The following is a 13,797-nucleotide window of genomic DNA, read 5'->3' on the forward strand; positions in this document are numbered from 1 at the left end:
AGTTTGTGTATTTTTTGTTAGTGCTTTCACTGTTTAAAATGTCCTCCAAATTTGATAGTGTAGTATAGTATAATGTTCCTTAGTGCAAGAAGGCTATGATGTACCTTATGGAGATAAATTGTGTGCTAGATAAGCTTAATTCACTTCTGAGCAATAATGCTCTTGGTCATGAGTTCAATGGTAAAGAATCAATAATATATATATATATACACACACATACACACACACACACACACATATAAATGCTAACTTTAATTAAGTGTGGAGGCACATGCCTGTAATGCCAGCTATGTGGGAGGCTAAGGCAGAAGAAGTACAAATTTGAAGCCAGCCAAAAAAAAAAATAAAAAGGTTGGAGATATAACTTAGTGGTGCAGTGTCCTAGTACTGAGGGAAAAAAAATATGTGTGTGTGTGTGTGTGTGTGTGTGTGTGTGTATAGAAACCTACATAAACAAGGTTATGTATTGACTGAAAATATACAAGTTTGACTGTGGAATGCAGTGCACTGACTATACTGACGAAAAAGTTATATCCCGAGGCTACTCAGAGGAACTTAAACCAATATTTTCCCTACAAGCAATGGTTCAGGATTTACTAGTACAGCATTCAAGGTGATTTTATAGAACATAACTTTAGGGAATAACGAGAACACCTGTATTTACAAAATATCTATTTGAAAGTGTCACACCACAAACTATTTCTGATAAGCATCCTTTGGGTCACACATTGTACTAGATGCTTAAAAAACAAAGATTTAAAATGATAAAAATCCTTAGATTCATATACTTAATTGCATATTTTATAAGGTATGAGGAGATTATTTGATACTTTACTGAAATTTTCATTAAGTGGAGAAAAAGGTTAGAGTAGCAAGTATAATATGGAAAATCATAAATCCTTATTCTCACCCAAATCAAATCATTTCAAATGCCTATCCACCCCCCAGCTCCACAGATCCATAAATCTAATTTAGCTTACATGCCAAAGTTCTAGCTAAATGTATTTCTTTCAATTTCAGAACTCATATTTATGAATGCAAACAAACATACAACAATCATTTCTCACATTGCAACTGTATGTCAAGCACTATTACAGGTTCTGGGGCTATAGCTGTAAATGAAATGGGCAAAGTTCCTACCTATTTGAAACTTATTTTAATGAAGGAAGGTGGATAATAAATACTCACATGTTAAGTGATATACAAATGCTTTTTTTTTTTCTTTAAAGAAAAAGCAAAGTAAACATTTAGAGAGTAAAAGGGGAAGCAGAGGGATCAGGGAAGGCTCACTCAGAATATAAATAATTTGAGTAGAAATTAGTAGGATATGGAGGAATAAGCCATGTAGATATACGGGACATCCCGGCACAGGGAACACAATGTGAAAAGGCCCTGAGGCAAAAACTGTTTGGTAGGCAAGTTAATGAAATAGAAACAGATCTGAGAGGTCCATTCAAGGAATGGAGAGGTAGAAAACAATATTGGAAAATTAATAGGAACCTCATTAACAGATCCTTGCAGGGCATTAGCAGAATTTGGGTGTTTAGCCTTTCATTTGGAAAAGATAACTCTGGTTGATCTGTGTAGAAAAGGCTACATGAAGGCAAAACATGATAGAAAGCACAATGGCTTAAAATCAGTGTAGAAGGGAGAAATAATAAGAGGTGCCAGATTCCAGACATTTTTTTTTTCTATTTTTTTAAGATAAATATTTAGGGGGGGCTCAAAATAGATGAGTCACAAATAAAGCAAAGAAAGGCTGCAAACCGGAATAACAAAATGAACAGGGATGCTATTAATGGAGATGGGGAAAACTGGAAAGAAACAGGCTGGTTTGGGTACCAGAAATCAGGAGCAAGATTGTTCCAAATGGGCTTATTCATTAGAAAAGTCTACTAAATACCAAGGAAGATTTAGTTTGGAGAAATTGGTTATGAGTCTAGAATATAGGGAATGGATCAAAACTGAAGACATACAGTCGGGATGCATTAGCATACGGATGATTTTTAGATTCATGAGACAGAAATTGCTCACGTAATGAATGAGAACAGGTTCAAAGACTGGGCCTGTGGCACTCACCCTTATTAGTGAAAGAAAAATAATTGAGAGTTCAAAGAAAAGTGAAGACAGCAAGTGGACTGAGAAAGAGTTAATGTAGGACAAGAAACAGAAAATGGCATCTTGGGAAACAAATGAAGATGGTGTTTTCAGAAAAAAGTTCTCCATAAAAATTAGATTGGATTCCTCAAAAACAAAGAAAACAATAAGGATTTTTCAATTGGAAAAGTAACTAAAGGGATACAACAACTAATGGCAATAAATAAACCTTGGGGAGAATCCTAGTTCAAACATACAATAGCTATAAAAAAGCTCTTGACAAACTGGGTGCTTTTAATATGAACTATTTGTGATGCTTAGGTCAGTTGTAGGCTAGTTTGGGCAAGTTAGCAAGACCCTGTCTCAGAATAAAAATATTTTTTAAAATGGCTGGGGATGTAACTGAGTGGTAGAGTGCCCATGGTTCAAACCTCAGTTACTGTGTACCCCCCATCCCCAGGAAAAAAAACAACAAAGAAAATTCTTGAGACAACTTTGGAAATGTGAAAATGGTGACATCAAACCACATAATTAAATTACTCTTTATCTTCTTAGGTGTATCAATAACATTTTGGTTACAGAGAAAAATCTCTCTATTCTTGGGCAATGTATCCTGAGGTATTTAGGAGATATAATGACATATGCAACTTATTGAAGGACAAATAACCTGGAAGAAAATGGATAAATGACACACACAAGCATTTCAGATAAGGAAATTACAAAGGTCAAGGACTAAGTGAGAAGATAGTGAGCCATTATTCATAATCAGGAAAATACAAATTAAAACTACAAAGAGTATTTCACATCTAGTGGAGTAGTTAGAAAGAAAGAATGAAAATATCAAGTGTTACTAAAGATGAGGAGTAATGTGGCAGAATATCAAGTGTTTATAGCAGCATAGTTTTGAGAACTTCTGAGCACAGAAATTAGGTTTTGAATAATGCTAAGATTTGAAATTATATTTCTTTTATTGAAGAGATGTTTTGCTTCAACTGTGAATCGATTACCTCTGATAAAAGTACATTGTCAAAGATAAAAAGAAAAAAAAAAAGTCAGTAGCTTCCCATGATGTACCAGTAATTCCTGTCCTATGGATATACCTTGGGAGAACTATTCCACATGAACACTGGGGAAAGAGTACAAAAATACTGAAAAAAACATTATTTGTAATGACAATAAATAAATAAATAATTAAAAGGAAACAATATAAATGCCAAATATATGGGTATTCATTTCATCATCATTATTATTTTCTTTAAAATATACTTTATATGTTTACTATACATCACAAAAATTAAACAAACATGATCAATTGCAGCAAATGCTATTGACAGATCAGATGAGATGAGGAACAGAAAATGACATCAGGAGTCATCAGTGAGGTACCACAGTAAACAGAATCAATTAAATCATCTATAAACTGAACTCTTCTAGAATGAAAGACAACTTTCTCTATTATTTTAGAAAAATCATAGAGCCAAGTGTAGTGGCGCATGCCTGTAATTCCAACAGCTGAGAAAGCTGAGACAGGAGGATAGCAAGTTAGCCTCAGCAACTAAGCAAGACCCTACACAACTTAGGGAGACCCCATCTCCAATAAATAAATAGATGAGTAGCTAGCTAGCTAGATAGATAGATAGGACTGGGGATGTGGCTTAGTGGTTAGTGCCCCTGGGTTCAATCTCTAGTACCCCCCCAAAAAAAGAAAGAAAAATGATACTAAAAAAACAAATCTACTTACTTGAAACAGTTAAAAATTAAGCTTTTGTGCATAGCTAGCTCTACACATATCTTCTCGGGAAAAAGGATTTTTCCAACAGAAGATTATTTCCCTTATTTTCAAAAACTCTATTTAAATGCATATCATCATGTGAAGAGCCACATATGAGATGTAACGTGCAAATCAGGATACTTCTGAGAATGAAAGGAGGGGCTACTGGTAATTTTGTCTGCCCAGTGGCATAAAGTGGGGTTCTGCCAAGAAAACTGGTCTGTTATGGCTTTTTCATAAAAAATACAAAATTCAGTTTAGTGTGCTAGTAAGTTTTCAGAAAGAATGGAATCCTCAGGAAGAAAGGGGTCCTTTCTCAAAATTCAGTCAAACTTCATCCATATTCTATTCTAGCATGAAAAGTATGGTTGTTATGATCAGGCTAAAGTGATACTTACTCAGTTGATGGTATACAGGTTTATGTAATCCTTGAAGTTTTATTGATGCTATGGCAGCAAGTTTACCAGGGGGCTGCATTTTCCCATCTAAGAGATACCATATTCGAGCAAAAGTGGCCCATTGCTTGAAAACACAGAAAAGAAAAAAAAATTAAAAATTAAATGAATTAAAATGGAAATAACTATTTTTTACTATATACGATTATATATGTATTCTACAGTTAATGTCAACAATTACTTTGAAAGAACTATCATTAAAAAAATTTTGTTTTGTTTTCATTTCTACTTCTGAAAAAGGAAAGCCTTTCTATTATTCACATTATTTAGGTCAGCAGGTATATTATATTGAAAGCTGAGTGGCCAATTGGAAACTGAAGACAATTCAGGAATTCAATTCCAGGGTAAAGTTATATAAAACAATGTAGTTGGGAAAGGACAGCTAAGTTGAATGAATTTAAATTTTAAAGAATTGTCTTAAGCAGGGCGTGGTGGCACATCCCCATAATTCCAGCAGCTTAGGAGGCTGAGTCAGGAGGATCTCCAGTTCAAAGCCAGCCTTGGCAAAATCAAGGCACTAAGAAACTCAGTAAGAACCTGTCTCTAAATAAAATACAAATAGTGCCCTCCACAGAGCTGCATGTCTGGGGAGGTGACTCAGTGTTCCAGTGCCCCTGAGTTTAATCCCGGGTACCACCCCCTCCCAAAAAGTTGTTTTATATATCTTTAGGTTGTTTCAGACATGTAGACCATTCTTTTTGTAGTATTCATCAGTGTCTTTAAACTCGAAGAAAATTCCATCCAGAAAGACCTCGACCAGATGATTTCATTATGCATATACACCAGAGATTAAACAATTCTGGGGAAAAAAATGCAACTAGGCTAGTGGTTTTGTTTTAAATTATCACAAACTTCAAACTAGCCTATACCATAAGCAAAAGACCAATTTCCCCCCACCCATTGCAGAAGAATAGTTTTATAGAAAAAAAAACTTTGATAAAAACGTACAAATGCTGCCACATTGCAAAACTGTTATTAAAGTTTTAAAAAGAGTTACACTTCACTTCCTGTATTTATCTCACCACTGACAAGTAACAAACAGTCCCAGGAAAGAAGCAGCACTGGGCTAAAAGTCATCCAGGACTAACATATTCAAAAGTAACTTCTAACCTACCCTTCCACCTGAAACCTGCGTCAACTTCAGCCTTCCCTGTTTCAGTTGATGGCACACCACCCTTCCAGGTGTCCAAAACACAAAAACAAAAACACGAAGACATCCTTCTTACTTTGCTGTCGACTCACATTCAATGTTTCAAGAAACCCTCTGGGTTCCATCCTCAAACAAAACCTGATCACTTTTTAGCACCAAATTCCTGGCCTGGATTGTGCACCTCCTGTGTAGTGTGGTTTATTGCAAATGCCTTGAAGACGATTCTCAGCTTCTGCCTTGCACAGACCCGCATCTCTGTACAGATAGGGTGCTTCTCAGGACCCTGTCAGTTCACGTCTGACCCTTTGGATCAACTCTCCAACAGGTCCCCACTTACCATCTCTCTGACAGTCCCTCGGGGGAAGGGAGAAAAACATGAAAAACACTGACTGACAAAGGAGGGGACGAGTACCAAGACGGCAAGTAATGGTCGTCCTCACCACCCTCAGTGTGTATTTTCCCAAGAGTGGCTGCGGGTCTCGGCTTCCCTGCCAATTCACCCTCACTACTAATCCGCCGCTCTCCTTCTGCCAGCGTAATAAACACCAACCATCAAGGCACAACAGTCGGAACTCACCTGGGTTGCCCTAGAGAAACTCGACATCTTTCCCCACTGGCTGAAGCGTCCTTTTTTATCCCCAAGCTGAGCCGGGTCATCAGCAGTACTTGCCCGGCGGAAAACGCATGTACCAAAGCACTTAAGTTCCTAGCTCGTTCAGCACTCTTCTGCTTCTTCTCTATTATGGATGCCCTCCAGTCTTCCCACGGTAACGACTTAGTCAAGGAAGAAAGAAAGAAGGCAGTTATTGATAAAATAATTCCCGAAAATAATTCCCAGTAACCTACGGAAACAGACGGAGGACACAATTTCCAAACGAGCTGAGCGGAAAAAGAAAACCGGAAGTGCGTCAAGCGCGCGGCTGTTTTGAGACTTAAACCTGGGGGTGAGTTCTGAAGGAAGGGATGGATCGGTATCTGCTGCTGGTGGTCTGGGGGGAAGGAAAGTTTCCGTCGGCGGTCAGCCGGGAGACTGAGCGTGCACCAGAAGCGTCGTCGTTTGAGGGTACCGAGAAGCAGCCGGGTAAGCGCGGAGCTGAGAAACGGCGGGAATGGCTTGCGGGAGGAGATGTTTGCGTGTGTGATCTAGGGAGGGACAGAGGTCACCATAGGTCCCAGGAAACTGCAAATCTGGGTGGGATAGATCTAATGAGGGCTGGGCAGTGTCATCTTCATGGGAACAGAAGTACAAATTTATGGATGCAAGATCCCAGGGCTCAGAAGTTCCTGGCACAGTAAGAATTTAACTGATCAAATCCTTTGTACCTTAATGGAATTTCTCGTCTTCGAAAACGTATACAATAAAGTAAATTTTTATGCCTTCCGTGTCCCACATACAGGCAATACAGTAAGGAACAAAATACAAGGTCTTACTGCCCTTGAGCTTCCATTTTAATGGGAGGACGCATATAACATCAACTAAGTTTAAACAAGAAAAATAAATTTTAGGCGATTTTAACTGCTTGCCCTTGCGCTGCTTTTTGGTGCTTCTGTCTAGACTATTGCATTTTACTTGTTTGTTTTGGTCAGGCAGTCATTTTGAGGGGGAAATGTACATAGTTGGGTATAAGGTGTTGTGACAGATTTTCTATTCTTTGCGGGAAATTTTTGATTTGTGCTAACTACTGGCATGCACAAATAGCGGCCTTTTTAGTTTTCTCTGCTTGCTCTTGCTTTACTATATCAAAACATGAACAGGTCTTGATCAACATGTAATTATTTTGTGTACAATACATTGGTTTTGAGAGTCACTGATAGTGAAATTAGAATAGGCCTATATTATGCAACTTGAGCCATGGAGTTAGACTGTCTTTACTTTTTCAGACTTCACAGCAGCAAATGTTTATCACCTCCTGAAAAGAACCATTAGTACTTCAGTTAATCCAGATGATAGTACTTTCCCTGGTAAGTACAACATAAACCTTTCTTTTCTCTGGCACAACAGTTGTATTGCAATCAATTAATTTGCTCATTTAGGAGAACAAGAAATACTTTGTTGATTTGGAACAGGTACTGAGATACCAAGGTAACTTAAAGGAATATAAAACTGGAAAAGGCATCACTTTCTGATATTTCAATATCATAAAATTATTATAAAAATTAATATAGGTTTCTAGACCCCATGCTAGTAACCACTATCCTTTATTGCCTGATTGGCCTCTGAACTTGTTTCCCATAAAGACACATCTGACTAGCTTTGGCAGAAATTGAATCAGAGGATGCTAAGTTAGAGACTAAGGAGCTCCATGAATTTGTTTTGTAGAGCCTAAAAAAGAGGAGAAAAACCCCTCAACTTTTATTGTACAAAATATTTCTTAAAGAAGTGTATTTTATGCTAGGTAATACTCTAGATATGAAATCCCAAATAACCACATGTGACAAAAATAAACAGACGACTGCTGAGTGTGGTAATATACATCTGTATTCCAGTGACTCAGGAGGATGAGAGAGAAGGATCTCAAGTTTGAGACTAGGCTCAACCACTGAGGGAGACTGTCAGCAACTTAGCAAGACCCCAAGAAGACTAGGGATGTAACTCAGTGGTAAAATCTCTCTGGGTTCAATTGTTAGTACCCCAAAAGGAGGAAAACAAAACAACAACAACAACAAAAAAAACCCCTGAAGACTAAAATAGCCCCAAAGCCTTTTTTATCCCATTATCAAGGTAAATTATCTGTAAAGATTTGAAAGTATAGACCTAAATTGGAAATAAGAGACTTAAACAGATCAATAGGCATTTACACGGAAACATTTAATTACTCTGAATGAATTAAAGCCTTCTGTCACAAATACCTCAGAGTTCCAAAGACTTTTGAGATGAGATCATTGGGTCACTATCAGTAACCTTTAAGGAATCACAGACATTTTCAAGACTGGGAAGAAGGTAAGAGCTTGAGAGATTTCTAGTAAATTTAGAATGGAATCCTTCATTCTCTTCCTTTCCAACTTGAGTGCTGAATTCTTCTCATCACCATTCCCACAAAGAATGGTGATGAGAAGAATTCTGCCATCAAACAGGAATATAGAGACTAGGAGCTCCATGAATTTGTTTTGAATGCACCATCAATATTCATGAATGCATCCATGAAATAGTCTTCAAGACGTGTGCATTTTAGACACAGATCCAGAAATTTGACATGAAGGGCAGCAGTATTACAGATCGTGTATCGACACCAGGTTCAACAAAGATGTCTGGGCCCAAGAAATAAGGAATGTCTCATATATGTTAGTGTCTGGTTGTCCAGAAAACATTATGAGAATTAAGATTCGCCAAACAAGACATATAATTTGGTTAACTGTGTGCTAATGCCACTTTTAAAAAATCTATCAATGGGTATGAAGACTAAGCACTGATTGTCAAATAAAGTTATAAAACTGGGAAAAAAGAAGAAGAAAAGAAAATTATTCTTGGATCTCAGCTATAGTTTTATTCCTTTATGAAATTTTCTTGCTGGTCTTTACTTATATATAACACAGGGTAATGTGACATAGGAGGATTTTTTTCCTGAATAAAAATATATTATTAATGCCTCCACATCAACTTCTTTAGCATTTATTTGCTTTTTAAAATTATAAATATTAATATATATATTATTTGAACAAATTATGCCACTTTTTCTGTCCTTAACTCCTACTAATTCTCTTAAAAGTCCTTCATAATTGTTAAACATGGTGGACTTTCTTGGTTCTCATCTGCTTTAACTTTTTGAGGTATTGCATATTTTTTTGTAAAAATCTTTCTACTTTTGGCTTCTACTGACATTTTATAAATGCATGTACTTACTTTGAAGCTTATCTTTACTTTTGCTTCCTCCTCTTGGCCTCTGTCTGAGAATGTCCTTTGAAGACTCAGAAAGTAGAAGTGTCAGAACAGACTAAGTGCTAAAAGCTGAAGGAAATTTCTGTAGATGCCAGGGAGAGTGAGCCCAGTATGGTAACTTTATATTGCTCATGACTGTATAGCCTGCTTCTTCCTCTTGTCTTACATTAGAGAAGTTCCCCTGTCTCAGTGTTAACTATCATCATTAGAAAATGATTTCTAACATGTGTGTACTACCCTAGCTTATTTTCCAAGTCCAATAATACGCTCATTAATTTTTCGGATTGCTATAATTTCAGTCAGTACCACTTATTCAGGAAAGATTTTCTTATATTTGTGCTTCAAATATATCTGTAAAAGAATTCTAGAAATTCTTGTATGGCTAGAAGTCTTTTATGCAGACCTTCTTCTTTTGTGTGGTTTTGTGGGATGAGAAATAACAAGCTGAGCCATGCAAAGCCATCCTAATTTAGTAATTAATGGGAAAAATGACAATTGTTCCATAATCTTTAAAATTTTCTGTTAAAACATTAAAAAACTCTCCTAATGTTATGTATGTTTAGGGAAATAAAAAATCATAAAAATACTTATTTTGCACACTATAATTTTAAATACTAGAAACATTGAGGATTCATGTATTTTATTTCTTTGTAAAAATTTTATCAAGAGTAGTTGGACCATGCTTGCTGTCTTCCTGTCATCTGGCTTAGATGACAGTGTGATGGGTGCCACTTAGACAAGCAGATTTGGGAGGGAATATGACACACTATTTGGAACGTGTAAAAAGTTACCTAGCAAAATGTCAAAGTAAATGTTTTGTTGAATACATGGGTCTGGAACTTGATGCAGGGTATGGCTGGAGATATAGATTATAGAATCATTAATGCATAGATGTCAATGGAAGCTATCAGAAAGATGAGGTATCCTTGCGGATAATGGGAAGGACAGAAAATCTAAAATTGAATCCCAGAATTTAAAAGTGCTGAACACCAGTATTTAAAAGACTGAAAAGAGCAGCCAAAAAAATAGGTGTCACAGAAGCTAAGTGTTGTAATGGTAAATTAGTGGAAAGGGTCATCTTTGATTTGAAATGCTATTTGAAGGGGGAGTAGGAATGTTGATGAGGAAATGGAGAAGGTCAGGTGTAGACAGCCCTTTCAGAAAATTCATGAAGAGGCAAAAAAGAGAGACATGGTAGTCAATGGGAAGGGGAGCCGAACTTAAAAGGATTCTATTTAAAAAATAATAATTTGAGTAATACTTTTAATTTAAACACTAATGAGGGGAACATACTGAAATGAGTGGGCCAGGGTCTCAAAGGAGTTTTGAGGGATGACCTTGAATTGGAAGGTCAGTGCTTCTTAACATGTTAACAAGAAGGAATGAGGCCAACTTAATGGGAGTTTAAGTAGAATCCCATGTTTCCTGAAAGACGTCATCACACAATGACTTCTATCTGCTTAAGGAGGTAGGAGGTGAAGTCTTCTGCTGAGATTGTGGGACGAAAATGATTATAGACACTTGGCATCTTGTCTGACTTCCATGAGAAGCAACTCCTTTGTCTCCAGCCAGGCTGAACCAAACTTCCATGGTCTTTGGAGAGTGAATTTTTTTCACTTAATAGCTTACATGGTTTTGTGTTACTCAGCAGTGATTAAGTAGGTATATTTTCAGTTTTTATAATAAATATTAATTTGTTTGAAAGGGTTATTAAAAATAATAGTGGATTTTGAGTTATGACAAACTAATGCAAAGTGTTTGTTGTAACTTTGCCCTTTAAGTAGATTGTTCTGTTTGAATTTTTATCAGAGATTTTTAAAAAGATCCATGGAGATAGATAGATAGATAAGATATGTGTGTCTATGTATATATGTATGTATGTATGTATGTGTGTGTGTGTGTGTGTGTGTATATATATATATATATATATATATATATATATATATAAAACTTGGAAAACATTTCAAATATGTTTCAAAATTACATTATTCTCTTAAGCACATTTGCTATGACATTTGCTTATTTATGTCTACTTTTCTTCTAATAAGTGTGATTTTGTTTTCAAGCCTGTTCAGTGGGTGGTGTTCCTGGTTCCAAGAAGTGGTTCTTTGCAGTGCAGGCAATCTGTGGATTTTACCAGGTAATTCTTATTAGTCAATGTCTTTGTTACCATAAAGAATTTCATGAATCCATTATCTAATGTGATCTTTTATTAGTTTTGTAGTTCTGATTGGCAAGAGATACATTTTGATGCAGAAAAAGATAAGATTGAAGCTGTTCTTCAAACAAATATTGAAGAATGCTTGAGTGCTGTTGAGTGTTTTGAAGAAGAAGATAGTAATAGCAGGGAATCCTTATCCTTGGCTGAGTATGCTTTATATGTTTTTTATACTAACTCTAAGATATTTTATGGACGGTTATAAAGATGAAGATAGTTATTTTAAGCCAGGAGGGTGAAGATTACATATTTTAGCAACTATACTAAGTAAATTTTAATTAACTGAAAATTTTAAATCTTCAGTGTGAAAGACATTGGGCAATTTAGATCTTTTATCTCAAAAAAAATTCTTCAAAATGCAAAAGTTAATATCTGAAAATGTTTTGTTTTTTAACTTTACATAATTATGAGAATTATAGAAAGTGATTAATTAACATATCACTTTCTTGAAGATAAGTTCTGCCTAATATTATATTTTAAGAGCTTGACTAGAAATGTCATTTAATGTTAATAGTTATCATTATAACCAAAGTATCATTTTCATTTTGTTCTTTGAGGCTGAAATACATGATTTTTAAAAATTTATTTGTAACTTCAACATTTAAAATACTTTTAAAGTCCACAAAATTTTTGAGAAGTATGTATGTGATTGAGTGTTTTTTAATTGTGGTGGTTTTTTAATTATGGTTTTTAAAATTATGGTTCAGTATATAAGATTTTCCAGATTACAAGTTGTGATAATTTTTTTCTTCATACAGTGTCCCATCTCTGATTCATAGTTAGTGCCTTTTATTTATTCTTAATAATAGTTCATGACAGAAACATTTTTAGTATTCATATATTGTAGTATGGCTATAAGTTGCACAAATTATAAGAATTCCCTTTGTCTCTCTCCAGATGATATTGTTTATATTGATTAATGAGGGAAGACAGTGTAGAACCTTGGAAAGAGTATTAAGTCAAGAGTCAGTAAAGTGGTTACTAGCTACCTGACCTTAGGGCAGACACACTGGCCCTTATTTCTTCCTCCATTGATTGTTGAGGTCCTTTTAGATAATTTCTAAGGTGCATTCATTTGCCCTTAAAAGCTCTTATCAATCCATGTTTTCTCACAACTGCTAAGAGATGACAAGTATCATAGTTAGTGTTTCTGGTAAATGACCTAATAACTATTTCCACAAGAGGGAGCCTGAAAACTTTAGTTTAACATAAGATGCCTTAAGTTGTTGGCTTTTTTTTTTTTTAAACAATATCAGTTTATAATAAAGGATTTAAATACCTTCATACTATGTGATAAACTATTATCAGGGAAAAAAATCATCATATGGAGAAAACTGATAGGTTTTGAAGAATCAGAGGAGGGCATCATATTCTTCAGTCAGGACTGTTAAATGCAGTTTAAAGAAATGCAGTATCCTTTATTAAACACTAAGTGATCACTTTAAAAATTCAGAAAAATATTTGTCCATTAGATATCATCTATATTTAGTATAAAAATATAATTCAAAGGGCTGTTATTCCCTTCATAATTGTTAATTTTATTTGTATTTTGGGGTATGGGTCAGAACTTATACCCGCAGTTTGAATCCTAGCTTCTATACATACTAGTTAGGTACCTTTAGGAAAGTTACTTGAAATGGCACTAAAACTAGTATTATAGAGTGCCACATGAATCTGTTGTCAGGGTCAAATAAAGTAGTGCATTTACCTTAACACTTTACAGTGTCTGGCACAGAGATCATTATTACCTATTAAGATAATATAAAATAGATAGATAGGTATGTATGTGTGAATTTTTTTTCCCTCTAACTTGTTCTTTCATTTTAGTCTATATGAAGAATGTGCTGAAAATTTGCATCAGTTATCAGACAAGCTTCCTGCACCTGGTAATATTTATTAACTGCTTTCAATACTTGGTATCTTACACTTTTTTGTGTGATTGAGTAATATATTTAGTCTTTCTGCTAATGTCTTTCTCACTTTTAATCTTGAAAATCAAAATGAAAAAAATAATTTCTTAATTGAGTTGATACAAAATGTGCTCCACTATTTTATTACAGTATGTTACTGAGACATTGAAATTCTTTTTATTATTTTCATTTAGGTAAGCAAAAAATTAGAATTTAGAAAATTAAATACCCATTCTGTTTCCTTATTTAGTTTTTACTGAAGAACAATCTTGCCACTGTGCACCATTGTTTTCAGAGTGTGTTCTGTAGAACACTAACC

The 13,797-nt window shown here is 35.2% G+C and overlaps 2 protein-coding genes across 5 annotated transcripts in view; one reads left to right on the top strand and one right to left on the bottom strand.

Annotated features, from left to right (window-relative positions):
* The window catches only part of Mrpl13 (mitochondrial ribosomal protein L13), a 37,943-nt gene extending 31,606 nt beyond the window's left edge, over positions 1-6,337 (bottom strand). Inside the window, exons 1-2 of the mRNA XM_076835805.2 lie at positions 6,051-6,337; positions 4,267-4,390 (exon numbers count right to left, since the gene is read on the bottom strand). Of these exons, the coding sequence (XP_076691920.1) occupies positions 4,267-4,390; positions 6,051-6,077 (151 nt within the window). The 5' untranslated portion in view covers positions 6,078-6,337. The remainder of the gene's footprint in view (positions 1-4,266; positions 4,391-6,050) is intronic.
* Positions 6,338-6,436: 99 nt separating this feature from the next.
* The window catches only part of Mtbp (MDM2 binding protein), a 74,107-nt gene continuing 66,746 nt past the window's right edge, over positions 6,437-13,797 (top strand). For all 4 annotated transcript variants that reach the window (XM_076835806.2, XM_076835807.2, XM_076835808.2 and 1 more), the window contains exons 1-5: positions 6,437-6,554; positions 7,355-7,435; positions 11,417-11,490; positions 11,567-11,718; positions 13,396-13,454. In XM_076835806.2, the coding sequence (XP_076691921.2) occupies positions 6,437-6,554; positions 7,355-7,435; positions 11,417-11,490; positions 11,567-11,718; positions 13,396-13,454 (484 nt within the window). The remainder of the gene's footprint in view (positions 6,555-7,354; positions 7,436-11,416; positions 11,491-11,566; positions 11,719-13,395; positions 13,455-13,797) is intronic.

The sequence above is a fragment of the Callospermophilus lateralis genome, chromosome 16 (genome assembly GCF_048772815.1).
Source record: "Callospermophilus lateralis isolate mCalLat2 chromosome 16, mCalLat2.hap1, whole genome shotgun sequence".
Lineage (NCBI taxonomy): Eukaryota > Metazoa > Chordata > Mammalia > Rodentia > Sciuridae > Callospermophilus > Callospermophilus lateralis.